The 27,459-nt window shown below is 48.0% G+C and overlaps 1 protein-coding gene across 1 annotated transcript in view; it reads left to right on the top strand.

Moving 5' to 3' along the window:
- The window catches only part of LMF1 (lipase maturation factor 1), a gene marked incomplete at its 5' end in the record, with an annotated part of 160,126 nt that extends 134,195 nt beyond the window's left edge, over positions 1–25,931 (top strand). Inside the window, 5 exons of the mRNA XM_079542668.1 lie at positions 3,416–3,590; positions 5,987–6,140; positions 9,619–9,802; positions 16,611–16,723; positions 25,698–25,931. Of these exons, the coding sequence (XP_079398794.1) occupies positions 3,416–3,590; positions 5,987–6,140; positions 9,619–9,802; positions 16,611–16,723; positions 25,698–25,872 (801 nt within the window). The 3' untranslated portion in view covers positions 25,873–25,931. The remainder of the gene's footprint in view (positions 1–3,415; positions 3,591–5,986; positions 6,141–9,618; positions 9,803–16,610; positions 16,724–25,697) is intronic.
- Positions 25,932–27,459: the final 1,528 nt, after the last annotated feature.

Raw genomic sequence — 27,459 nt, 5'->3', positions numbered from 1 at the left:
GTGCTAATGAATGCAGGCTGATTAACATGCATTGAACTGAAAGCTAAACTGCGTACGGGTCACAGGGGGAACGCAGAGCTTATTTACTCTTCTGAGTACAACATGTTATGTTCAAGACCCAACATGTGTGGGTAATTCAGATTTAAATGCTTTCTTCCTCCTCGTAGTCCTGGATAATTATCCAACTCAGGATAAATAAGTTAATTTATTTTTGTTTTTACTAAATAGTGGTCAGGGCTTTTGTTACTGCAATTGGTCAGATCTCTTTTTTTTTTTTCTTTTTTTCTTTTTTTTTTCTTTTTTTTAAGGATTATGTGGACCTGCTGCTGCAAATTCTTGCCATGGCCTTGGAAAACTGTAACTTGCAAGTCACTGTGTTGGGTTTTTTTTAAGTGCCGATCTCAAAGGGACATAAATGATAAGGTTTTTAACATTTATTTGTTGTCATTTTTATTAGTTTTTTACATATTTTTAATACAATGCAAGCTGAAAGTCGTCAGGCCAGAACTGAGCGTGTTGGTGATGTTTGGATTGTAGAATCGTATGTTGTGTGGCCACCTCTTATTTTCAAGCATAGGTCCCCCAACAGGATACCAAGTACACAAAAATGAGCCTCTTTCAGGGGAGGACTGGGCACGCTGGGCAAGTGCCTTCAAGGATAAACCGTAGGGGATTAGCATTTGGGCATGTAGGTATTTTGGGGTGACTTGTAATTAAGGCATTGCATTTGTAATTGGGAGATTTGGTCCTATTTTGGGCTCTGCTGCAAGAGTCCTTAGGTGATCTTGACTGAGTTTCTGTAAGGTGATGTCCCCAGAGAGACTTGTTGAAATTAGGTGCTAAAATTCTTCCCTTCACTGCCTGTTACACAGCTGTTTTAAATTCTAATTTTATTTGCCCTGTACTTTTAGATTTAGATTTCTTCAGAACAGGAACTGTGTCTTACCATGGGGCCTAGCAAATCCAAACTATGTTGGTCCATGTTGCAGTAGAGCCTCTTCATGTTACGTGAGTGTAACAGAATCCTGATAACAAGCCCTGGGTAATCCCTAAAGGCTGTGGAGCTCCCACGGAGCCCTTGCTCCCCATGAGTCCCAGAAGAGCTCTGTTCAGAAGGAGATGCCTCGCTCAGAGCCAAGGGCAGTTGGAAGGAATGTGCATAAAACACATTGCAGCCTTCATGGTATCTCCCAGGGTCCAGCCAAGGAGCCACCACTTGGGTTGTAGCTTTTTGGTGGTGTTCGTCGTGGGGTTTTGTGTATGTTAAGGCAGACTCAAAGGAGTGCTTCATGGGGGAAATGGGAAGTTTCTGATGGTCTCCAGCTCACCAGCAGTCATCTGATGTTTCCCTTGAGTCTCCAGCTGCCTACAGTTCACAGAATCATAGAATTGTTTGAGTTGGAAGGGACCTTTAAAGGTCATCCAGTCCAACTCCCATTTGGGTCCGCTTGTTTTTGGGTCAGATCATTGGGTCACCTCACTGGGTCTCCTCTGCGGGGTATCCGTGTGTCCACAGTGCTCAGAATTCCCCCAAAGCTCCGTCACTTCTTCACTGGTGGGAGATTGAGGGCAGGCAGTGGTGACCCCAATTTGGCAGCAGTATGGTCCCCACTGCTGGGGCATCGTTGTTCCTGCTGTCTTGAAAAGTCTTCCTTGACTACTGCACTAAAAATCATGAGTGAACGGTTCATGGGAGGATAAAGCTCAGCTGTGTAATGGAGAAGTGTTCCTTAAATAGAATGATCATGGTACCAATCAGTTACAGCTTTCAGCCCAGCTGGAAGGTGGGAGGTTCTCATTAGTTGCTCTGAAGTCTGCAAACTAAATGGCTTTATTACATCAGAGCATTATTTTTCAATATGTAATGCATGAAGTCAGCTTTGTCTTCTTTTTTTTTTTTTTTTTTTTTTTTTTTTTTTTTGTGGGTAAGATGATAGGACTTTCTTCTTTCTTATTTTTTCCTTTTTGTTTTAATATGTCTGAAGAGCAGCTAGTTAATTAGCAGAGCCAGGGCTAAATTCTAAGTAATGTGACTTATGGGACAGGAATCCAGATAGTTCTCAAAACTGAAATAGTCCTGAGCAGTCATCAGCTGCTTTTCCTGTCTCTATGTGTGGGTTCCCATACTCTGCTGTACACCAGCACCCTGCATTACTTGCAGCACATTCCTACTCGATGGCAAGGCAGTCAGGCTCTGGCAAGGAAAGGATTGGACTGGTGGCTGTTGTGCTGGCAAAGAGTTTTGGATCAGCTCTCAGCATCTTCATGGGACTGGTTGCTGGCTGTAGGAACTCAGTGGGGCAGATAGAATGGAACATGACATGTAGGGCAGCACACCCTCTGATAAGGAGCAAAAATCTCTGCGCTGTGCTTGGGGAAATTGCTTGTGCGTACAGAGACTTGTGTGCATGGTTTGCTTGCAATAGGAACTGGGTGCTACAGAGGAGAACCAGCAGTTGTTCTGTGTGCTTGGTTTATGGGGCTGCAATGAAAGGCTCTGTGGAGCTTGGGGTGTACCTTGAGCAGAGGTGCAGCTGCATCTTCACTGCAGCACGTGGATGGAAATGGCAAGGAAGTGACATCGTGCAGCTGAGGGAAGGCTGCAAAATGAAGCCATATGCTGCGAAGATGTGATTCATGGCCAAGGCCAAATGGGCTGTGCCCAAACACCACTGCTGTGCACTCATTGGGACTTGCTGGAGAACTAGGGTGCAAGAAGGCTCCTTCTGTTTTTCAAGGCATTGTAATAGCAAGAAGAAGTAATGTGTACCTACAAAAGGTCTTTTTTCCAGTGTACACAAATATTTACAGAGACTCCTCCAGAGGCTCACACATTTTTCCACTTTCTATTCCTTACACATGAAGAAAGTTCTCATAAATGGGCAATAAAAGCTAAAATTAAAAATGCCTCTTAAAAAAAAAAAGCATGCTTCTATATTTAAAGCTGCTCTTTAATTAGAAAGTCCAATATTTCCTTTTGAAGGGTTTCAGAAACATTGATTTCATGGATACGTGGACATCATGGGGATGATGAATGAGCCCTTGTTGCTGTGTGGGGTTGGGAGCAGGAGGAGTTCTGCCTTCTCCTTGAGGCATGACATGGTGAGACCTGCCTGGGTCACCTGTCCCAAAGCTGTGTGATGAGCAGGGGGTCTTGTGCCACTTTCCCATTGCAGTACACTTGCACTTGAGTTCCCCTGGTAGAAGAGCACCAGCTCAGCCAAGAGGAGAGCTTTGGGTGCTGCTGTGTGTTTAGGGCTGCTCAGACCAGGCTGGACTGAGGACCAGAGCCACTCCAAGCGTTTCTAAAGCTGTTTTTAAGGGAGTTGCATTCAACAAATCCTCAAAGAGGTGGGAGCTATCGAGGCGTCCTCCAAACTCTACAGCACCGTCTGCTTCCTTCTTTCCACGTTAGGTGCTGCTGATCATCAGTGGGAACCTGAGCTTCCTCAACTGGCTGACCATCGTGCCCAGCATCGCCTGCTTTGATGACCGCAGCCTGGCCTTCCTGTTCAGCTCTGGGCGTGGGGGGGTGAAGGAGCGTGTGCTGCAGCTGCAGGGCAGCAGTGAGAAACCCCCCGTCGGGCTAGGTGAGTTCTTCCGGGGAGGAGGGAAGTGGCAAAGAGGTGTGTTCAGCTCAAAGGCTTTCTATCCTCTCTTTCTGGAACAAACGTGAGTGGACAAGGAGAAAATTCTGCCCCCTACGTGGTTCCCTCTGGGATGTGAATATTATCTGAACGTTGCACTCCTGACGGATGTGTGCAAAGCCAGCAGCTGGTTTGTAAATCTGTGCTGTGTCGGTGCCACTAGAGGGCATGTCCCAGTGCAGGTACAGTGCTGCCTGCATAGGGAATGCAGCTGGGTTCTGGCTTTGTGCTCACCAGCCAGCATCAGACTCCAACTTGAAATAAGTACTGTAGAATTGCACCGTTTCACTTGTGATCTGTTTTATTTTATTTTGACTATTTAAAGTCAAAGATGAAACACCCAGTGCAGTTTTGGGGCAAGGAGCCCATGGGCATCAGAGCATAAGTAACTGAGGATGGGGCTGGACTTCCAGGAAGAGCGGAACTGATTATTGATTTACTGTGAGGCCAGCAGTTCTTCCACGGGCTGAAAAGAGAGCTCAACATCCTGCTTGGAAAAGGAGAGCGGAGCAGCTGCTCCTGGCTATGCCTACAGGGAGGGAATTGCCCCAGAGCATCCCAGATTCCCCAGAAGTAAGGTGGAGGCAAACTCCTGTTCATACCAGGAACACAAGAAAGCAAATACGAGGGGGTTTGTAGCTTACCCACAGGGATTCATGTTGCTGTGATGCTTCCCTCTGGAGGGAGTTTTCAAACAGCCTGGCTCCAGGAGGCGCACAAGTAGCACTGGGGTATTTTTCATGGGGCTGTGTAACAGATGTACAGTTTTATTTGTAGTGTTTTTGTAAACCGCTTACTAGCGACAAATTGCCTGTAATATCAACAACAATCACAGATGCTCATTTTTAAATACACTGAACATCTGTCAGAGGAGTGAAAAATGTCAACAAGACAAAGCATCTGTCTCTAGTCCTTTCTCCCGTACCAAGAAATGCAGCTTATTGGCCAGAGGCAATGCTTCCCACAAGGCTGATGTAGCTTCATTAAATGTTCTGTGTCCTATATTACATATTTGGTTGGGATTGGATTGTAAATGTGTCCCTGTGCTGGAATTTAAAACAAACAAACAAAAAAAAATTGGGGAGGAATTTTAAAGTAATATGGATAAATATTCAGTGTGAATTTGGTTTTCTGCATGTTTTTCTGCAAACAAAGCAGAGGCTGTTGAGCTGGCACTGATGGGCTGTGTGGCAAGAGGCTTAGAGGAACTCTCACCCCTGGGTCACAAGAGCAGAAGACAGGAGGGTGTCCCACTTGTGACCTGGTTTAACAGGATCTGACTGCATCCTCATGTGCGTATTTCCCACTGGGAGCTCCAATTCCCACCACTAGTGCTTGGCTCCCGTCTGCTCATCCAGACCCCGTTGGCTCATGGCCTTTCCCAAGTCTTGCTCCATCCTCGCTGTATTCTCCAGTAGTAAGCCCTTTTCCTTCTGTGACAACGTTGCTGTCACCCCATAGGTACGGTGACAATTGCAGCATCAGGACTGAGAAGGGCAGGATCCTGTGAGTCCTTTAACTGCAGGAGGTGGAGGACAAGCAGTGCGTAGGGCCAGAAACTGACTCGTGGAGCTGGGTCACAGTTAAGGGATCGTGCAGTGCTCTGGGGCTGAGCCTGATCCTTGCTTGCAGCTACAGAGTTCACTAAAGAGACAAAATGCTGCCCAAGCACCCCACAGTGGAGCAGAGTGATGGGGGAGGCATCTTGGCGAGATCCTTTCCAAATCCAGTGCTGCTCCAGAAATGTTCTCAGACTAAACAATTATTAATAGCTTCTGAGAGGGGTTCAAATAAACATCCCTCTCCTGCAGAGATAAGGGGAAAGCTGCATGCTATTGCTTTGAATCTGATCCGTTGGCTGTTAATGTTAAACAAATTAAAAACGGCCATAAACATAGGAGCTCTTCAGAGGTCACCGCTGCTTATTTGTCTGATTGCAGCAGGTTTCTCCCTAACTCCAAATGCCACGTGAATGCAGCCCAGCCAACAGAGCACTGCTCCTGCATTAATGATAAGGGGTAGGGAACTACATAGGGAGGAGAGGATGAGGACAGAGAGGGAAAGGCAGAAACGAGCCTGGGTGGTGGGAGCCAGATACAGCCCAGGAGATGATGCTGAGCAAGGTGCAGGTGCCAGCTGTGTTCTTTCCCCACTTCCAAGACAATGATTAATCTCACATTTTAGACATTTTTCTTTTTAGCCCTTTCTCAGACTATTTAGAGAAAGGCAGATCTGCTCAGCGATAGCGGCTGGCAGCAGCACCGGCTGTTTGCTCCTGGCTGCGGGGCAGAGCTGGCTGTGGGCAGCACTCACATCCCTCTGCTCTCATGTCCCCCCAGGATGCCACATCCGCAGGGTGGTGAACATCTCCTTTGGGCTCCTGATCGCCTACCTCAGCGTGCCTGTCGTCATCAACCTGCTCAGCTCCAGACAGGTTATGAATACGTCCTTCAACCCCCTCAGGATAGTCAACACCTACGGAGCTTTTGGAAGGTATTGCATTTTAATGGCACACTGCAGAATCACAGAACCATAGGGTCATCAGTCCAACTTCTCCCTAAGGCAAGTTCCCTGGAGCACGTTGCAATGGGACACGTCCAGGTGGGTTTTGAATATCTGCGGAGAAGGAAACTCCACCTCCTTCCTGGGTAGCTTGTTCCAGGGCTCTGTCACCCTCACAGTAAAGAAACTTCTCTTAGAGCTTCCTGCGTTCATTTGTGATGCTTGTCCTGTAGCTGGGCACCACCAAAAAGTGCCTGGCCCCATTCACTTGACTCCCACCTTTTAGATATTTAATAGAATCGTTATAAAATGATTGGAAAAGGTCTCTAAGACCAAGTTCAACAATCAACACATCGGCACTGTGCCCAATCATGTCCTTGCTTATAAGGCCACTCCTCATATTACTAAGCATTGATGAGATCCCTCTCTTCCCCAGGTTAAACAGCCCTGGTTCTCTCAGCCTTTCCCCTTCAGGAGGTGCTGCAGGCCCCCACCATCTCTGTAGACCTCTTGGTTCTCTCCAGCAGTTCCCTGTCTGCTTCGGACAGGGGATCCCAGCACTGGGTGCAGTGCTCCAGCTGTGACCTCCCCAGGGCAAAGCAGAGGGGATAAGAACCTCCTTCACCTGCTGCCTTCACTGTGCAGTGACCCCCAGGATCCCATTGGCCTTCTTGGCCAGCAGGGCACACTTCTGGCTCACAGTCACCTGTTGGGCACCCGGACTCCCATGTCCTTCTCATAGAGCTTCCTTCCAGCAGGGTCGTATTGCTCTCCACTGTCAGCAGCAAGAAGTGTGGTCCAATAACCTTAAATCCAAACAGGAATCTTTCCAGTAGCCGTAGACTTGGAATATCTGTTTATGAGAGAGAAAGAGAAGAAGGAGCAGTTTTCTTTCCCACTGAATTATAATTTGTTTTCTTTGAGCTACTTTTAGTGAGCTCATTATACTGATGGAGCAGATGTAATAGCGGGATGAAAATATCCATAAGAGAGTTCATCCAGTGGATATTCCTCACCATCACCAGCCCACTTTATTTATGGTGAACTTCTCTTCCCGTGCGCATGTTCGCTGTCCCTCATGTAAATATTCACATAAGCTGTTGGGTAGCAGATTTAAGGCCAACAAAAGGAAGTGCTTTTTCCAACGAGTGACTTGGGGAATTCATTGCTACAGGAAACTGCGGAGACGAAAGTATAAATGGGCTCAAAGAAAAAAAAAAAAGAGCAAGACAGATGGAGAGGACAGGCTCAGCAGTCTGGCTGCTGCTGTCAGCTCAGGAAATCCCACTGAGGGCTGCGAGATGGGGCTGGACAGGGGAAGCACCTCCACCTGCGTTAGGAACCTGAGTCTGGGTTTTGGGGCACAGGCCAGCAAGCTTAGGCAACCTGCAGTCCATGGTGAGTGCTGTCCCACTGCCTCTCCTTGATCAAAACACCTGTGAAAATGCTGAGAAACACCTCGTGCTTATGGAGAACTAGCCAACAGAATTAGGCAACCTTGTCCTGAAAGCTTGCAGCTGGGGAACACAAGGCAAAGGGCATCAAGGTGGAATGAGCAGAGTGGCTTATGTGCCACTGCAGAGGTGACAACAGAGCCAGTTCTTTCTGCACGCATCTTGGGTTTGGCTGTGCTGCTGCCTCTCTTCCCCAGGGGCTGCTCTGGGTTGGTGGGCTGTGAGCAGGTCTTGGAGGAGGAGCAGCAGTAATAAGGCTTTTATGAGAGCATCAGGTTGGGAGGAGCAGAGCCCCCTGTGAGCTCTGGAGGTGCAGAGCACACCTGCAGGACATCACATGGATAGGCTGTTGTCTGCGATGTTTTGAACTGCAGACATTATAGGAAAAATAACAAACTTAGAGGGGGGAAAAAAAAAATAATTAAAAATACCAGTGCTAAAAGGTTATGGAAAAGGTTTCTCCATTTTTTCAGAGAGAAAGAAACAACCCCTGAGCCTCTTTGAAGGCTGGAGCGGTGAAGCTACGGGAGATTGTTTTCTTTGGGTTGTTGTTCGTTTTCTTCTTCAGTCTATGGTTTCTGCTTCAGCAGTTACCAGAACCTAAAGAGCATGTGATGAAATGCTGCTGTAATATGTTTGTAATTCCAGCCTATGTAAACCAATAAAAAGAGGATTGCAGCTTATAATGAATATACGATTATGTGAAACTTGACATATTTTGAATCACACAGTAGGAACATACTTTTATTAGTAATTTGGTGTCCCTGATTTACAGTGTGTTTCTAACCATTGGGCAGCTGGCCACAGCTCATAACTCAGCCCAGTGTACAATATGGAACTTGGCTGGAGAATCCAGAAATCTATTAAACGGAGGTAACAATTATAAGCTGAGATGCGCAGCATTCTGTGGGCTGGAAAACAGAAAATCACTGGAAAACATCAAGGGAGAAGGTGGTGTCTGTGTGTTTCCAGAGTTTCAGTTTTAGGGCTGTAGGAGGAAGGACCAAAGAAATGAAAAATGAAAGGGTGTCAGGAGCTGCATGGTTTGGATAAGGGAGAGTTATGTGTTTGTGAGAAAAATCAGCTCTTCTGCGTAGATGGAGCATCACTGCCAGCTCATTGGAAACTCAACAGTCGTGTTTTCACATGGGCTTAGCGTGGCCTGGACAGTTTGCTATCTGCACTGTCCTACACCTTGCTGTGCAGAGGAAGTCAAACCCAGCAGCAGAGGGAATGCGTGTGACCTGCCATAAGGTTGAGTGCTTTTTAGCGCAGATTCAAAATGTCTACTGTGTTTCAGGGGTGTTTTTTTTTCCTTTCTGCTTTCCTTGGCTTGATTTGCAGCAGTTCATACAGTACCTCCTTCTCTTGCTGAGGAATAGCTCTGTGAAACCTCTCTTGTGACCAGGAAGGAGCATAGGGACTGGTGGTGGTGGTGCCCTAAGAGCCAGCTGCTGAGCACATTGCAGAAGCGAAGGCTCTGGGGAGACCTGCTAGCAGCCTTCCAGTATCTGAAGGGGGCTGTAAGAAAGAAGAGGACAGACTCTTTAGCAGGATCTGTTGTGACAGGACGAGGGGAAATGGTTTAAAACTAAATGAGGGGAGATTTATACTGGATATAAGGAAGGAGCTCTATGCTAATGGCAGTTGAGGAATGGCACAGGGTGCCCAGAGAGGTGGCAATGCCCCATCCCTGCACACACCCACGATCAGGCTGGAGGGGGCTCTGAGCACGGATGTGGGTGTCCCTGCCCAGTGCAGGGAGTGGGACCAGATGGCCTTAAGTTGGTCCCTTCCAACTCAAACCGTTCTATGATTCTATGCCAAAAAGAGAAGTTGGCCCACAAAGAGAACGGAAGTCATAGAATCACGGGATCATTGGGACTGGAAAGGACCTGTAAGGTCACCAAGTCCAACCCCAAGCCATCACCACCACGCCAACTAAACAAAGTCCCTAAGTGCTACATCTACCCTTGACTTGAGGCAGATAACAGACCTGATGTTGTGTTCTGCAGCATCACCAAGGAGAGAACCGAAGTCATCCTCCAGGGAACGTCCAGCCCAGACCCCAATGACCCCGCTGCTGTCTGGCAGGAGTTTGATTTCAAGTGCAAGCCTGGGGACCTGTGGAGACGGCCGTGCTTCATCTCACCCTACCATTACCGCCTGGACTGGCTGATGTGGTTTGCGGCCTTCCAGGTACGTGCATCCCCTGGACCAGGGAAAGCAATCCATGTGAATTTACAATGTGCGTGGGGCAGGGGGTGGATATTTGAAGCCTCAGCTAACTTAATTACGTTTTTAAAAAAAATTGTATTCCTAAAGGATGTCTGCTGCTGTGAGGCTTTTTAATTGTTTCTCAGCAATAACAAGAGTTAAAGAGATGGAGGTAGTGCCTGTCCCTGACGTGATGGCGCAGTGGGCAGCCATTGCTCTCTGTTCTGCATAAGGACATGGCATCCTCACCTGGCACCCACAGACAGGTAAATGGGTCTCCATTAAGGAAGAGAAGAGGGGAATTATTGTAAATTAATTTGTTAACGTCCAATAGCCTTTTCTGCAAAATGGCATGGCCAGGAGAATGTAGAGTAGTGTTACAAAGTTGGGGCTCACAGCAGTGGTGTGAGCAGCCCCATTTCTCCCCTTGTTTTCACGTTCCTTCCTGGCATTCTTCCTCTTTCTCTCCCCCTGCCCCAAACTTCACTGTTTTTTCTTCGTGGTATTTTCATTTAGATGCCTCTTAGATTCCTCAGTGATGACATAACCATCGCTCTTTGGCTATGGTTTTATATTTACCCCGCTAGTTTTTTTGTGTGCTGGAATTTCATTTAATCTGCATTAGGTATGCTTATCCCTCAGCAAAACGACAGCAAAGGTTAAAGCTCCGGCCAGCAGCGTTGCTCAGCACTAAATGACGGTGCAGAAGTTGGAGCTGTTGGTTTAAAGCTTCCTGCTTTTCAAGAGGGCTCCAGCATGGAATCACAGCATGTTTGGGTTGGAAGGGACCTCCCAGCTCTCCCATCCCCACCCTGTGCCATGGGCTGGATGCCCCCACCAGATCCGAATGCCCATGGCCTGAGGAGCCCAAATAAGCACAAGGCACTGATACTACAGCATCATGGCAAGTGCTGCTGTGCTGGTGCTGAGAGACATTGCCACGCACCAACCCTGTCTGTCGGCGGGCAGCGGCTGTGCGCTGAGTGACAGTGATGTATGGGGCAGCCTGGGGACGAGCAGGAAGAGGAAATAACACAGCCTCATTTGCATCTTTATGATTATTTTTTTAATGCACCAGGAGGTTCCCTGAAGTGCACCTATCAGCCTGGGGGCTGTTGGGGCGTGCACGTGCAAAGGTGTCTGTCCGCACCGGCTGATTAGCAGTAATTAGATGCTCGTGCACAGGAGATGTGCTGTCTCCTCCTGCTGTGAGGTTGCCACGAGGCCACAGATCCTTTCCATAGCAAGATGTGGGTGTTCACACGGCCTCCCACTGCAGCTTGGTAAAGAATTTCCCCCTAATATCTAATCTAAATCTCCCCTCTTTTAGTTTAAAGCCATACCCCCTTGTCCTGTCACTATCTGCCCATGCAAAAAGTCGCTCTCCTCCTGTTTATAAGCTCTCCTCAAGTACTTCAAGGCTGCATGAGGTGTCCCTGGAGTCTCCAGGCTGAACACCCCTGGCTCCCCACCTGTTTCAATAGGAGAGGTGCCCCAGCCTCTGAGTGTCCTCATGCCCTCCTCTGGACCCCTTCTGTCAGCTCCACAATTCTCTGTGCCAGGGACCCCAAGGCTGGACAAGGGCAGAGCAGAGTAGGGGGACAGTTCTCTCCCTGCCCCACTGCCACCCCTTGCTGATGCAGCCCAGGACTCTGTTGGCTGCCCCTTTTCTCACTGCTCAGATCGAGTCTGGTAAGGCAGTGGGAAGGATGAGGAACCAGAAGCCAAAAGCCCAGCAGAAGTTTGTGCAGTCGGGTGAGTTCCACAAAGCCCATACAGTAGTTTATGGAGTCCATAAAACCAAGTTCCTTCAGCCTCTGGATTAGGTTTAATTTGTTTTTAGAAGTTCTGGATTTTTTCACCCCGCTGTTTGCCGCCGTCGCGGGGTTGGTGCTGGAGGCAGCCGCTTAAGGACCTGCCATATCCCGTTCTGACAGGCTGCAGAAAAGTCCAAGGAGTTTGGGGGAAGGTATTTACCATCCCTTTGTGCTGCTCCTGACAGGTTCCTCTTTGCACCTCATCACCACTTGACATACGACGCCCTCCTCCTGCACAGCTCCCACCTTGGCTGTAACTGCAGGACGTGCTGTGAGCCCACTATGGGGGAGCCAGGGAGAGCCAATGCTGCCCTGCTCTGTGCTGCAATTATCAGTTGGCTGCTAATTACCAGAGTGCCTTGATTATAAGTAATGTAACGTGGCATTATTTTCCAGGAAGCAATGTTTGTGATGTTAATTTTATTACTCAAATACAGTATGCCGTTTACAATTGAGGAAGAGGTCTAAAAGCCCCCAGTGGTGCTTCAGGTCTGGGTCTGAGCAGATAGAAGTGAAAAGCCCCCCTCCTGAGCCGAGCATCCTAATTTGGGAAGGATGCAGCCAGTTGGCACGGGTGCAACAGAGGGGCCTACAGAATCTTGGGTCCACAGCGACCATGAGAATAACTCTGCATGCTCTGGGAGCAGGAGGAAAGGCAGCAGAGCAGGTTTGGGATGTAGGAAAACCTACCGCAAAGTGGAAAGTAACAATCTGTTTTCTGGGTCCCTGTGGAGAAGGGAGGAAATAATGGGCTAAATGGCAGAATATGATTTAATCTCGGGAAAATTCAGGTTAAGCGGTAGGAAAAAAGTTTCCAACAGGAAGATAATGCAATGGCACAATCTGCAACTGGTTGTTTTAATGCAGAAATCTCGATTTTGCTGGAAAGAGATTGTTCAAGCATTGTGTGCCCTCCAGCTGATGGCAGCGCTCCTGTAATCATCTGACTTACGGTGGGTGTTCGTAGGGGCCCCATCACCACAACCCCAAATGGAGCCGTGCTGTGCTACTGGTACAGAAAGCACTGTGGGCAGATCTGCAGCAGCCTGTGGTGGGTTCAGCATCGGTCAGAAGTCACAACCAGAAAACAAAATACTGCTCATACTTCAGGGGCTTCGAGTTGGTCACTTTTCCTGGTAGCAGGATGCCTCAGGCTTGGCAGAAGCACCTTGTTTGTAGAACAAGCCGTGTTCTTCACCATTGGGCAGCAGTGGAAAGCCTTCAGTGCTCTGAATAATGAAAAATCAAAGGAAGGGTTTCTTCGCTCCTTCCTGTGGCATGAAGGGTATTTCTTCTGTTTAGACTGTGTAAGCTTTCCATAGTGGGGTCTGCGTCTGGCCAGTGCAGAAACATGCTTGTGCTGCTCACTAGGTCATAACCAGACAGAAAATAACAACCCCAGCACCATCTCAGCACTGTTTGTTAAAGCTCAGTGTTCTGTTATACCTTGAAGTGACTCCAAAAGTATCCAGGTGTCGGGATGGTTTTGTGCAGAAGGTGTGCAGCTAAAATTCAGATCACTTTGTTTCATGTGTTTGTGAAGAAGTGAATTGGGAATTGTGTTACCTCGTGTTAACTGAGTACAGAGCACAGGATGCCAGTGTGCCGTTCAGATTGCACACCACCGTGTCCTAAAAGCCCTCTGAAGTGGCATGTACTACCACTAAATGACAGCAATTGTGGGGCACCTAGGAGAAAGGTGTGTTTGCCAGATGTGATGGATGAGTTTATGGGTGCAGCTCAGCTGAATCCCAAAGAGAGAACAGAAATGTGAGCAGCGGGACAGGGGAGCTGGGAAAGGAGGCTTCACCTTACTGCACGCACTGGGAGAGCTGAGAAAAAGAAACCCGATATGGAGAGAAGGGAGATGAATATTTTAATAAAATACTGTATTCCAACGTCTGTTACCTGGGTCGTCCAGCCAGGAGGTACAGGAAAACGCTGCATGGCAGCAACGTGCAGAAGGAGGTGTGTGCAGGGCAGTAAAACCTAAACCTCATGCGCAGTGCACTAGGCACAGCCTTTTACATTTCCTTTCCTTCCCCTCCTAAAAACACAGACCTCGATTCACTTCCATTTTCCATTGCCACATTCAGGTGGTTTGGTCTATGTGCAGAATGTAGGAGTTATATTTTCTTTGTTTGGCTGGGGTCGGTTGTCTTCCTCCGGGGACGCTTCTCTGGAGGGGAAAGCATCTTAAGGGGTGGCTCTTGGTGGGTTGGGGAAACTGCCTTCTTAAATGGTACAGTGAGAACAGTACTGCAGAGGAATGGTTTGCCTCTTTGGGGAACTCCTAGGAAGAGGATGAGTTGATGGGAAGTGATGGAACGTGGCCTTGGGAGGTGATGGGAAGTGGTGGGACGTGGTGTAGCCTTTAGCCTTCCTTGGTTAATCCTCTTGGGTAGAAGGATGGCAGCAGACACTGAAATGGAGTTCTAAGAAAGCAAAGCCTTGTGTTGGTTGTGCTGTTCCTTCTGTGCAATATGGTTCATTCCTCTAGCTGATAGCTCAGCTTCTTCAAATAGTGAGTGCTGAGGTCACTCCTAAACATCAGTGTAAGCAGAAATATGTGTTGGGTGAAAACATCCCCAGTGGTGGAGTTACTGCTTTGCATCCACAATATGGGTAGGCTGTGGTGCCAGAAATGCCCCTTACAACAGCATGGAAATGCAAACTCCCCCACCATCCACCCAATGTGAGAACATGCAGAGCTCCCAACCATGCAAAATCATAATGCAGGGCTCCAATGCCAAGTTTCCAGCTGTTTCCACATGTGCATCTCAGAGTTACCTCCTCCTGTGCGCCTGTGCCAGGACTGAGATTCAATAAAATGCCACACTAATCCGCAGTCCTTTTCCATTAAATGACCAATTAAACCTGGAGGAAAAGGGTTCTTATTATTATTATTTCAGTTGGGAATGTGTTCCCTGTAGTGCTGCGTGTTGGGTTTTTTTTAATATATTTTTTGTGATTATTTTATTCTCTTTTACATTATCTCTGCAGAATTTCGTTGCTGCTGCTGCTGCAGTAGTGGTGATTGGGCTTAAAGTCCTATAGGGTTATGAAATACATCTGTATGTAAATGAATGCATTCAAGGTGAGAATTCTGTGTTTATACACCGGTAAAATGTGAAAACGGTGAAGCTGGTGGATGTAAATCATTATGGAGATGCTGGAGAATAGAAAAGGTTACAGAGAAATATGGGTGCAGCATTGCTGCATGGTACTGGGGAGGCTGCAGCAATGCACACAGATGGGGACAAGGAGCAAATCCAGTCCCAATGATGTGTTCTGCCTAAAGCCTGGTTCAGGGAGCTGCTCTTCTCATGCCTTTTCATTGGGTTGATGCTGGTGTTGTATGCTGGTCCCGGTGCCAGTGTTCCTGTCCCAACAACAGCAGGAAAATGCCTGGGGGTGTGCTTTGCCCTTGGCTTTTCCACCTGAAATGGCCAGGGATGCTGTAGGATTTCCACTTACAAAGATCCAAAACCAAAAGATGGACCCACCATGCACACCTTAGTGTCGTTAAATACAAGAAGCTCCTGGCTTCTTGTATTTAATGTTTTTGGTGGTTCAAGCTCTGACTCTTCCGTTTTTGCTCAGTGCCAGGTGAGTCCCTCCCATCCTAAATATCACAGATAGGTATAGCAGCTCAGCACAGAGTCTGCTCCCAGTGGAGCCACAGAGAGGAACTGTCACCTCCACGATGCTGCCCTGGATGGAGCCCAAATCACCTGGGCTTTTTCTTTCCCCCTTCACCACCGTATCACTTTACTGGGTAATGAGTAAAGCAGCACAGACGTGAGCACAGCCCCGCTGCTCCCAGTGCTCCCAGCATCGCGCCGTATCCAGGCCGTGGTGCCGGGGGAGCAGGGGGGGCTGCGCCGGGTGGAAATTTCTCACCGCAGACCTTGCTGGGGCCAGACATGCTGTAAATTTTATAAGAAAAACACTTTACAAACCAGAAGTCCAACTCTCGTGCGCATGGAGCCGCTAATTAATGGTTTGGAGACCGGGCAAGCCAAGGAGCCCATTCCGCCATCACCAAGCCCTGTGGGTTTGCAGCAGGCTCTGAAGAATTGAGGTCTTCTGTGCAGCTCTGGCTTCTCACCCGCAGGTTCCTTGCACATCAGGCAGTACCACTAGGAAACTTTCTACAAAGCTCTAGTCTGAAATATCTGAGGCTTTCCTCTTAGCTTGTGATGAGCACAGGTCACAAGCTCTGTGAGGTAGCACTGCTGCTTGATGGAGCTTCCCACCAGAATTTGGGGCTTTGCATCTCCTTTCTCTGCCGTTTCCCTTAGCAACGGAAATAACAAACTGCCATTATAAAAGATTTGCAAAGTAACTTTGCATTGGTGTTCTGCAGTAGTCACACTCTTGCAGGTACAAATGCTGGGTTTAGCTTTCCCACAGTGTCCCCTACTGCTTGCATTAAAAAATCCAGTTAGGTGCACATTAAAAAAGGGAGAAAAAATGAGTATAAGGCACTGAAAGTCACCAGAAGGGGAAATGCTTTTTATGGAGCCTCACCAAAAATCCTTGCAGGGGGTGAGAAGCTTTCATTCATGGAGGGAGGTAAATATGGAGTCAAAATTGGCAGCTCTATGTGGGCTGCAGCATTCTAGGGCTGATTTATTTGGTTTCAGTGGTAGCAGGAAAAAGGGCATGGCACAGATGTTGGAGGTAGTCTGGGTAGCTGAGAATCCAGGAATAGAGAATTCACTTTCTTCTATTATTTGTCTGCTAACACAACAGGGAAAGCAACGTATTTTGAAATGATGGATGAATTCTCAGTGGGTCTCAGCCTTGAGGTTTTGGACCCTGCATGGTCTGATCGTGCAGCACCAGCAAATCTCTCATTTGCCATTGCAACAACTACACTCCCTGCCCAGCGATCACACAGATGTGTTTAATTGTTTAATTAAAGCTAAAAGGTGCCTCACATCTGTATTTCATCCTCTTTCTCGCAGACATATGAGCAGAACGAGTGGATCATCCACCTGGCTGGGAAGCTGCTGGCTCAGGAGGAGGAGGCCCTGTCTCTGATAGCAACAAACCCATTTGCGGACAGGGATCCCCCACGGTAAGTGCTTGGGGCAAGCTTCTTGGTAGAAAGCACCTGGGCTGTGTATTCAGCATAAGTGTTCCAACTGGAAAGAAGGTTTCGGTCTCCCAGAAACCAGCCACAGGATGAGAGATGATAGCCTCAACTTGTGCTGGGGTGTTTCGGGTTGGATATCAGGAGAAATTTCTTCTCCGAAAGAGTGGCTGGGCATTGGAACAGGCTGCCCAAGGAGGTGGTTGAGTCACCATCCCTGTTGGTTGATTGCTCTTTGTATTTGATGCCATTTAATAGGGCAATTTAAATAACTTGTGTCCCTAGAGATCTGGTGCTCAGTACCATGATGGGGACAAGGGACACGTGGCTGGCCCCTTCCCAGCGCCCAGCACTGCTTCTCTTGGACATGGATCCTACCTACCACGGTGGTTTCCTGCCCCACAGCCTCAGATTTTTTGCCATGATCTCTTTGCAAGGTCAGATCAAAAATACCATTTCCAGCAGCCTATTGGGATACTTCAAAGATGAAACAGTCCTGCAGAAGGAATTGTTTTTGTTGACACTTGTCTTGGAATTGTTTGCATTTTCAGTGACAAAGCAAACATCAGCAAGTGCAAAGCACAGATGAAAACCCCAAGGTTTTGTACAAAAGGAAATTTTACACAAAAGTGTCTATTTTGTTGATGAAGTTATTTTTAGCTGAAAAAATATTTTAAGGGAATTTTGGATCAACTCAAGTAATATTATGCTCTTGCTAATGTTTTCCATTTGAGGTTCTCATGATGCATTACAAACAGGGATTAAGGTTCCCAGCACCATGTGAAGTGAGCTTCCTTTTGAAGCAGAGCTGTGCTTTTCAGTTCTAACGTAGTTTGTGTCCCCAAAATCCTCTATGGGGAGACTGCTTTTCTAGCTTACACATTAAGAATGTCTTTCCACCTTTTACCAAAGTGCTTTCTTTTGGATATGGGATTCAGTATATGTTGAGATTGTATATATGTATGTATACAGAAAAGACCACAAGATACACAGCTTGGGACACCAGTGAGTGTCCCAACACTGTGTTTGAGTATTTCTTATAACCACATTTCTGAGGATGCCCAAGCAGCCAGAATGATCTCGTGCAGCACTGGTGCCCCATCAGAGCATTACTGCAGGCTGATGGTGACACTCTTCCTCCAAAGATAGGAGCTGAGACTGCTGTAAGATCAGTTATTTGGGATTTTGTATGGATTCCCTTTTCAGAGCCCATATTCTCAGTGCAGCCCTCCCTGTATGCTGTATCTGGGTGTGTAGTCCAGGTTTTTATGCCATGGCTCCTTGGGCTGCACGGGCAGCAGGTTATGCACACAAATAATTACATCCTGACTGCAGCCCAGGAGATTTCTTGGAGAGTCTGTGTTAACTACTGTTCCAAAAGGCGTGCTGGGAGATACCAGCATGTCCCTTAGCATGGATGGGTACAACTTTGATACCGTTTATGAGGGATTTTAGCTCTGCTTGGCTGGGAGAGGGCTGCTCTGGGACCTGCAGGACTCCTTTGGGGAGCATTTGGGAGATCATGGTGGGGTACGAAGTGCTGGAGGAGCTGTTGGAGGCCTGTTTGGTGCTGGCCCTGTGTCAGAGCCCCCAGTTGGAGCTGGGTGTCCCCCGGTGCCAGCAGCCAGATGTGGGTACCAGCTGGTGGCAGCTGGCAGTGAGCAGGGCTCGGCGGCGACAGAAGCTCTCCATAATCCCAGAGCTGTTTATTGCCCAGTGCCAGCAGTGCTGCTCCCTTTTCTCACCACGGCCAGAACTACAAACATCACAGCAGCTCAGAAATGAGACGTGCATCACATCTTTCAGGGCTTTGCCACAAAGGGCTGCACCTCTTCTGTGTGTTCTGGCAGCGGTGGTGTTAAAAAACATATAAAAAGCTTATAAGTTTTTAGTGTGTTCTGTGACAAGTGAGGAAATTGTATTTTCAGGAATTTAAAATGAAAATACAGCAAATCTTTATCTTTGTTAGCACTTAGGATAGTGACTGCCGAGTTTTCAAGGGGCACAGGCAGGTCAGCGATGGCAGAGCAGTGTGTTGCTGTGTACTGCACACAGTGCTCCATATCTCGGCAAACAGGGCTTTGATTCATGCAGTACCTTGCTCTAACCAATGCTCAGACTCTGTTTTCACTCCTTAGCAGCTAGTTTATAGTAGGAAAAGATCAGCATCCAGTGCTGGTTTTATGTGTCAGCTGCCTTTGCTCTGGCGTTACTTTTGCTTTAAAAGCTTTTCATGGGCCTAGTGTATTTTTGGGTGGCTTAAAATAAAAATAACAATTTACCAATGTTCCTTTTGGCCCAGCCTGGAGTCCAACGCACCGCTTCACCCTGTTTGCTGCTCACGTTTCTGATTTCAGTGGGCCAACCCCAATACCTGCGCTGGCTTCCCTGCATTGCACCCAGGTGTGAGGACGTAACTTAGTCCCTGGTTGTTATTTGTGCTTCTTCCATTACTGTTTGCTGCTAGCACTTCCTCTGCACATGGAAACTGATCATTTTGCTTTTTTTTTTTTTTTTTTTTTTTTTTTGTAGTTTTTATGCCCCTTCCCAATTCTGCTGAGTTTACACTTCTGGCATTCATGGCTGGCACACTCCAGCAGCTCTGGCAATCTCTTCTGCTCCCGCGTTCGTTCTGCTCAGGCAGGCTCCCTCCCTGCCTTGCTGGGGCTATCTTCCTGCATTTCAGAAATGCCATTTCCTCACTGGATTTTAAGCTCCCTGAAGCACAGTCCCTCCTGCACCCCCATCCACCCAGAGAACTCTGGCCATAATGGCTAACAGTGTGGTGTGAGAACAGTTGGAGAGCAGGACAGACTCTTCAGCAGGGTCTGTTATGGTAGGACAAGGGGAAATGATCTCAAAGTAAAAGAGGGAAGATTTAGACTGGTTATAAGGAAGAAGTTCTTTATGCCACAGGTGGTGTGGAGTGGCACAGGGTGCCCAGAGAGGTGGCAGTGCCCCATCCCTGCACACACCACAGTCAGGCTGGATGGGGCTCTCAGCACTATGGAGCTGTGGGTGTCCCTGCTCAGTGCAGGGAGTGGGACCAGACAGCATTAATTAAGCATTATCGGAGGTCCTCTTCAACTCAAACCATTCTGTGATTTTATAAGCAAGGCATCCAGTGTGTGATCCTTAAGAACCTTTCTAGCCCAAGCCATTCAGTTATTTTTTAATTTCAACTCCTTAGCAGCATTGAGTTGAGCACTGGATGTGCAGATTCTCAGTGCCTTTTTGATGGTGTAATTTCATTCGAGTTGCAAGCAACGACCTTAAATTTGAGCCATAATGGTAATACTTGAGAAGAAGAGAGAATTCCAGTGCTCTTGGGCTATGGAAGGGTCCAAAGCTGCGCTGGGTGGTGTGGGGCTGTCACTGCAAACCTTAATGCTGCTCATGCCCACCTCCAGCCATCGCCACTCCACTCCCTTCAGTAGCTGCTTTCCTCCCAGTTCCCCCTCCACTCTAAGGGGAATTTTGAGACTTAATTATTTTCATTCCCTGCTAGACTAAATAATTAGGGGAAGGGACTGTTTTCCATAAGAACATTACGCTCCATACTCCGCGGAGTTTATTCTGTTAATGGAAACTCTACACCTTAAATAGCCAAGGGACTTTCAAAATGAGTTAATGCCTTCGAAATGAAATTTCTGAGACCAAAGTTTGTAGGTTTCTTTACAACTCTAGAAATTATAGTATTTTTTCAAGTGTGATAAACTTAAAATGAGAAACAGGTGACTGATTAAAAATGAGGGCATTGTTGAGCACCCGGCCTAGCTGAGTGTGAAGCTTTACTTCAAGCAAAGTGATGTTTGTGGAATGTAGATTTACAAAATATTATTGTGCAGCGGATAGTTCATAAAACACCCGCCGTCATAAATCTGAATGGTGGGGCTTTGGCTGAGAAATTAATAAGTGTTTAACGCACCGTCATGGAAACAGCCTGCAACAACGAGAGAAAACAAAAACGGGGCTTTGCCTACAGGGGGAGGAAAAAAAAAATATCGATTTTATTTTGGACCTGAAGTGTTCGTTGTCTCTGATATTAAATCATGTTCACTTAAGGACTTTTATTCCAATTATAGTCACGCTCTGTTGGAAGAGCCCCAGCGTGCAGCCGAAGCCCTGGATTTGTCGCAGCGGTGTTATTTATGGTGGCAGTGCTTCCAATTTGATGCTACCTGACTGGGAAGGGCTGTGCCCTAAAATATCTATTTACAGCCCTGATGAGCACAGAAGAGAATCAGAAATTACGCAAACCAGCAGCTGCTCCCTTGGGTGCAGGAAAAGAGACCTCCCCAAAACCTTGGGGAGAGGATGGCGTGGGAGGAGGAAGGCTCTGGGCTCAGCCCTGGGGTGGTCGAGTTGGTTTTAGGAACACTATGGAAGTCGTGGTGCTTTTTTAGAGTAAAAGACCAAAAAGTGTGTGTTTTTTTAAATAGGACAAACAAACAGAAGTCCATCCCAACAGGGGCAACAGTCATCCTGTAACTAATGAGTGTGGTGCAGAAGGAAGGCAGGAAGCAGAGGATTAAGGGAAAGTATGTGTTGTAGGTGTCTTCTGCAGGGAAAAGATGTTTTTTGTACGTTTCCCATGAAAAGCTGTTTACCAGCAATGAGACCTGTCCTGGGAAGTGATGCAGTTCTCAGGGGTGAAAGAGTCCCAACATGTTCTTTTGGCTGTCTCGTTGGGTTTTATTGCAGCTCCCTACATATGGGGACAGTGTTAACAGAGCCACCTCCATGGTAGGGACCAATCTGCTCCATCCCTGCACCTGCAGAGACTGTGTGCTGGCCCCATGTCCAGGGGAATCCAGGCAGTGCCTAAGCCTGGTAGATACCCACGTTCCTTTCCCACTAGGTTTGCTTTGCTAAGAATCATAGAACAGAGTCATAAAAACACTAAGGTTGGAAGAGACCTCTGAGATCAAGTCCAACCATTAAACCATCCCCACCGTGCCCACCAGAGCGTGTCCCTATCACATCATGTTCTAATTTGTCAGATGGAGGCAAAACAAGACATTTTGCCCTCTCCCAAGAGTTTTGAGGATGAGATGCTCCAGCTCAAGGGCCAGACCTTTCAGGAACCTCAGAGAAAGAGAAGTCAGCGACATGGAAAAACAACCCATAAAACTGCCCTTACACTGCGAGCGGTTCGTGGGCTGAGTTGAATTTATGATCGCTGCTGCTCATGGGGCTAGAACAAGCAGGAGAGCCAGTGATGGAGGCTCTGCTGCTTTAATGAATTTGTACTTTCCACTGCCACTTGCTCACTGATTTACAGTGAAGTGGGGAACCTTGAGATAAAAAAAAAACCAACACATCGAAAGGACGCCTCGTGTTTTGGTTTCTTTCTTCCCTCTCCCACCCCGGCTTGCCCTGTCAGGCCATTAATTCTAACAGAAAACACCGGCTCTGGTTTTTTCCCTCGAACCCCTCAGCTGTTGCAGGGAGACAGCTGCACCCTCTGGAACTAATTACAGCTGTCTGGGAGATTTAGCCCTCCCTCGCAACAACTCCAATATTGCTGCTAATTTTTAACACGTACAGTTGGAAGATGTCATAATAGGCTGATATATGATCGAATCTTAAAAGTGCTGCAGCGCAGCTGCTACCAGGCATCTGCTGGGATGAATATATTGATTTAAAAAATAATGCAAAGTATTTTTAGCCTCTCTGCCCTTCCCGGGGCTGAAGCCCTGCCTGGTGCGGGCAGCAATGGAGGGCACGTGCTCACCCAGGAGGCAATGGCACAGGGACACGTGTGGCTGCTTCACTTCTGCAGTGGAGCTGGCAATGGGATGCTCTTTTCCCTTGTCTTGCATCCTACTGTTGTCATAGCAGAGTGGGTTTTCAGTCTCCTGGAGGAGGAGTGTCTGGTTTGCTTTATTATGACCGTATCACACTTTTCATGGGATGATTTTGCTCTGGTGTCTCCTGTTGGACCTCATCTGGGCTCGGCTGGATGCCTCCTCCATGTAGCTGCTGCCACTGCTTCCCAGCAGGTCAGAGAGAGCTCGAGTTGTGTTCACTTGGTAAATCCTGGGAAAGTGCTTGCAGCAAGGAATGGCCTCCCTGACCTTCCTGACTGCCTCTGAAACATGAGCACTGCTCATCCCTCTGGTATGAGCAGAGGGCATCAGTCTCCTTTTAACAAAGATGAAATCAAGCAGCTTCCTCATAAACTTCTTGAAGATGTTTCCCTTGAGCAGCAAGGCTCTGCAAGCTGGCACTGTCCTGCACTCACAGGAGCCTCAGGGACCTTTGCATTCCTTCCACTACCCCAAAAGGTCTTTGCATGAGCCCCAAAGTTGCGGGGGGGGGAAAAAAAAAGCAAAGCAAAAAAACATTTTTTCTAAGGCAAGCTGCAGCCCATAGCAGTTCTTCATTCTGTGTGCATGGGGTTTGTATGGGTTACAGCTGTGCAGGTCACCAGGTGATGTTTGCAAACTGCGAGCCCTGGCTTGCTGGGTCCCTGGTGTTCTTGCTCCCTGCATTAGGGAGGAGGGAACATAGAGACTGCAAACTGAAACTTCGGAAATGAGGCACCCAGGTAGCTTATAAATAGTGGGGGAGCTTGTAAACTCTATGAGCCCTGAAACGAGGGGCTCCAGTGAGTATTAAATGCCGCAGTTTTTACATCAGTGAGCCTCAGGAGTCAAGACTGATGATGGTTACAAGCTTTCTGTGTTTCTCCCCTACCCCAGGAAGGCACAGGGAGGACGGGCAGTGGATGCTCTGCCTTGATGTCCTGGTGTTTTGTGCTCAGAGGTTTTTCTGCTGCAGTTTCTCAGCTTTCACAGGCTGTGAGCAGCTCGGGATTTACTGTGCATCCTGATGCAGGTGGGATATGGTGGGACAAATGGGCTGTTTGGTTTGGGGCTGGGGCTCACGGGGACCTCTCAGGTTTGTTTGGACTCTGAACATAAGGGCTGGAAACATGCTCAGATAGAAAGGCAAACTTTCTGCCACAAAAATGCAGCTTCAGTTGTGTGTGGTTGCTTTAATGCTCACACGGTTCTAGTTTTACATGCCGATCCCTTTGATAGCAAACATTTTAATAGACAGAGAACATATGGGAAAAATCATACCAAATCAGATGATAGATATTGCTTAATTTGGGCAGGCAAGCCCATTCAGGAGGGGCAAGGAGATTTTCATTCCAGAAGGGTCCTGGGTGGACCTTGGTGTAGGGGAAGGTGCTTTAGGGTCCAAGCAGTACTGGGGTGTCTGAGCCCTGCCCAGGGCGCTCAGACAAAGCCCTCAGTCTTCCACACTCTGCATCCCCAGCAAGAAAAAGGGAACATAGTTGCCTCTATTTGGTGCTATTTGCCAGGTTTCTGAGAGGAGCAGTCTGAGTGGTTTGCTTCCTGGAATGATGATAGCTCAGGATTAGAGCAGCTGCTTTTGCCCCTCTCTAGGCAGCCAGTGATGGTAGAATGAAGGTTTGGGGATGGTAGATGTGTTTCGTGAATTCAAGCAAGCAACCAAGCATCACAGCTGTTAAACCTCCTATCTGTCTCAGACAGGAGCCTGCAGGCTAACTGAGCCTGCATAAACCTTCCTGCTCTAATTATTAACAGGAAATTTTGTGCTCCTGAGAAGCAAACACTGTGGGAGTAACACTTCAGCCTCCATTTGACTTTTAGCAGCCTCAGAAAAAAAGGTGTAGAAACAGCCATAGCAGTAACAGAGTGGACAGCTGCAGGATCCCTGAACCAGGGGTGCCATGGGGCACACCTTCACCACCGTCATCCCTTGTCACCCAGCCCCTATCAGTTGTTGGGTGAGGGCTGTTCTGTGCAGCTCAAATGCTCTGCTCTGGGCTACTTTGGGTCACTCCTTTTTGCCTGCAGGAGGGTGAAACTTGGAGGTGTTTGCTCTGCTTTTGGCACAGCCAGGGGACGATCCATCAGCAGCAAGTGGTGAACAGCTGCATGCTAATGTGTTTTGTTAGCAGAATCATTTCTGTATTGCTCATCTGGGTGCCAATCAAGGTTTAAATTGAGATGTCAAGATGTGATTACGGCAGACCTTTTAATTGGTCTGTAGTTTTATCAGCCGTCTGCAATCTCCCCTGCTTCCCATGTGAGTGTGTTACACAGGTGAGTGCTAATGGCCAATGTACAGGAGTCGTCCCTAATTATTTTAGCAGTAGGAGCTGACTTTATGGCGTCCCGAGGTGCAGCCCGGGAGCGAGCAGCTGCGTGAGCGCAGTGCCCTGCTCAGTAGCAGGGTTTGTATTTTAGTAGTGAAGCAAAGCGGGTTTAAATGAGCACTGACATGACTTTGACATTTTTATATTGTGGGTTATTTTATGAACTTATCCAGTGAATGCGGCGATGCACTCTGCAAACAGGGACCCCGATGCTGAAGGACTGGGGTGTTACTCCTTCCCTTGTCAGCATGCCCTACATCAAGCGGGACACAGCTCCTGCACCAAGCGGCATGGTTAGCCTCCGAACGTGTTTTGCGAGGCTGATGAATGCTTCTTTCTGCACTGCTTTAAAATCTCCTTTTCTGTCAACTCCCAGGGCGGCCAGAAAACAGATGCGCTCAGAGCCCTGCTAATAAGCAGTGGAGCAAAGGGAGCAGCCGTTCGCTGGGGCAGAGGGACATGGGGAGTGTGCGTGCCACAGGTTTCCCAGCAGAAATACTTCATAGGTGCTTTCGGGAAAGAAAAAGAAATGGTATTGGTGTTTTATTATTATTCTTTCAACTTGGCCATAGAGAGGGGTGTGGAGCATAGTGTGGTGCTGGATTATGCACACAGTGATGGTGTGCGAAGGCTTTCCTTTCCAGTGCATCATCCTCAAATAGCATTCCAGGGAGCCAGCGGGGTCAGCACTGGCATCACTGATGGTGGTGGCAGGGAAGTTACATAAATGCAGATCCAATCCATCACCCACAGCACTGGTGCCCAGCCCCTCCTACCACCCTCTGCTTTGTTTCCCTGCAGGTGGATCCGAGGGGAACATTTCAAGTACAAATTCAGCCAGCCTGGAGGAACGCATGCTGCACAGGGCAAATGGTGGATTCGGAAGAGGATCGGCCCCTACTTCCCCCCTGTCAACCTCCAGGGGCTGAGGAAGTTTTATGAAGACAGAAATTGGCTGTACCCAGAGCGGGACTGATGGAGAGAAGTGAGACAGGTCCAGAGTGACCAGCTGGGAGAGCCGTCAGCTCCCTTATAAATCACACTTCTTCACTATCTCTGTTATTTTTTTTTTTCACATATCCTTGTTTACACATATTTTACAGGAGGTTTCCAGACAACCTGTCCACCTGCTGCTGTGGTCTGGTTTTTCTCATCTTTCTCTTCCTTTCTGTTTGTCTTTCTTCTCGTGGCCTTGCCTGATGATTGATTTCTTTTGTCAGGCTGCTCCATTAGAAAATCATCAGCTCTAGAGTCAGGAAAAAGATGAACAAATACTAAGTCAAGTTAATATGTCCAATTTGACACATTTCAGATTTGCAACAAGCGTTTGTGAAGTGGATTTTAATACTTCTGCTGATGCTGGAATTTCACTTTGTTGCCAGACAGACCCAAAATGGACAAAAATTATCAAATGTATGTTAGGGGGAAAGGTTAGGTAAAAGTAAAGCCTCCCTCCCCTTTCTCAGTGCTGTCTACTTTACAAAAAGCTCTCAGGGCCACACTCAAGACTCATACAGATGTAAATCTGTGCATTTTAAGACACTTGTTGCACTGATGGCGATTCCAGTGTGAATGTAGACAGTGAAGCTGTGAGAGGAACGGTTCCCTTTTCAATGCACCTCGCTTAGAGGAGGCACTGGGCTGGCACAGGGCACTTCACCATCACATCCCCCTCATCCTACCCTGTCCCCTCCCTCTCCCATCTTAATCCATGCTCATTCCCATATCCCATCCCATTTCAAACCATCCAGTTGCAGTTTCCATATGTGCTGTTGGCACAGAGCTCACACCAGCCTCAGGCAATTCACTGAGCCATTAAAGCTGCTTTCTTCCAGACATTCCTGTCCTTGGGAAGGTCCTGCTCAGCACCCCCTGATCACAAGGCAGCAATCTGCATCTGGAGCCACAGATTCTGCAGCACAGAGGGAAAACGTTCCTGGGCTCGGAGAATCCTGTGTGGGGCAGATGGGGCAGATGGGGCAATCCCGCGTTCCCCATTCTTTGCTCCTGAGCGTGCCCTCCTCCTGCTTTGTGTTTAACGTCACCCCCAGTGGTTTGACCGTGTGGGTGCAACTCGGTGAGCCCACACCAGGGACGTGGGGGGAAGACGGGAACGAGCAGAGCGTGAACAGCTGGAAGCGACGGGTTGTGGCAATAATTGCTTTCTTGTTAGCACATTTTGCTGCAGACACTTCTTCTCAAAGGGGGGAAAAAAAAGTTCAAAGTGACGTGCGCAACGCATAAAATCTCTAGCCCTGGGATTGCCTGCAGAAAAACCGCAGGTCTGCTGAGGAACCCGAAATAGCTCCGTGCTGTGTGGGCTCCGTGAGTCAGCGGCTGTGCCCCGGGACAAGCACAGCCCTGTGCAGCCCGCAGCGCCCGGCCGGGCCCAGGCTGGCTGTGAGACAGGGCCTGCTTTTAGGAGCGGCTGGAGTCGCTGAGTCTGCCGCCAGCACGGCCGCGCTCAAACGGGTTTTGTTTGAGTAGGTCCCGGCCTGGCAGCGCGGCCGCGCTGGGCTGCTTTTCCTGTTTGCTTAGCCCGGGGCTTCATAACGGGCCCTTT

The sequence above is a fragment of the Tetrao urogallus genome (assembly GCF_951394365.1).
Source record: "Tetrao urogallus genome assembly, chromosome: 15".
Classification (NCBI taxonomy): domain Eukaryota; kingdom Metazoa; phylum Chordata; class Aves; order Galliformes; family Phasianidae; genus Tetrao; species Tetrao urogallus.
This window is presented reverse-complemented; position numbering and strand designations above follow the sequence as displayed.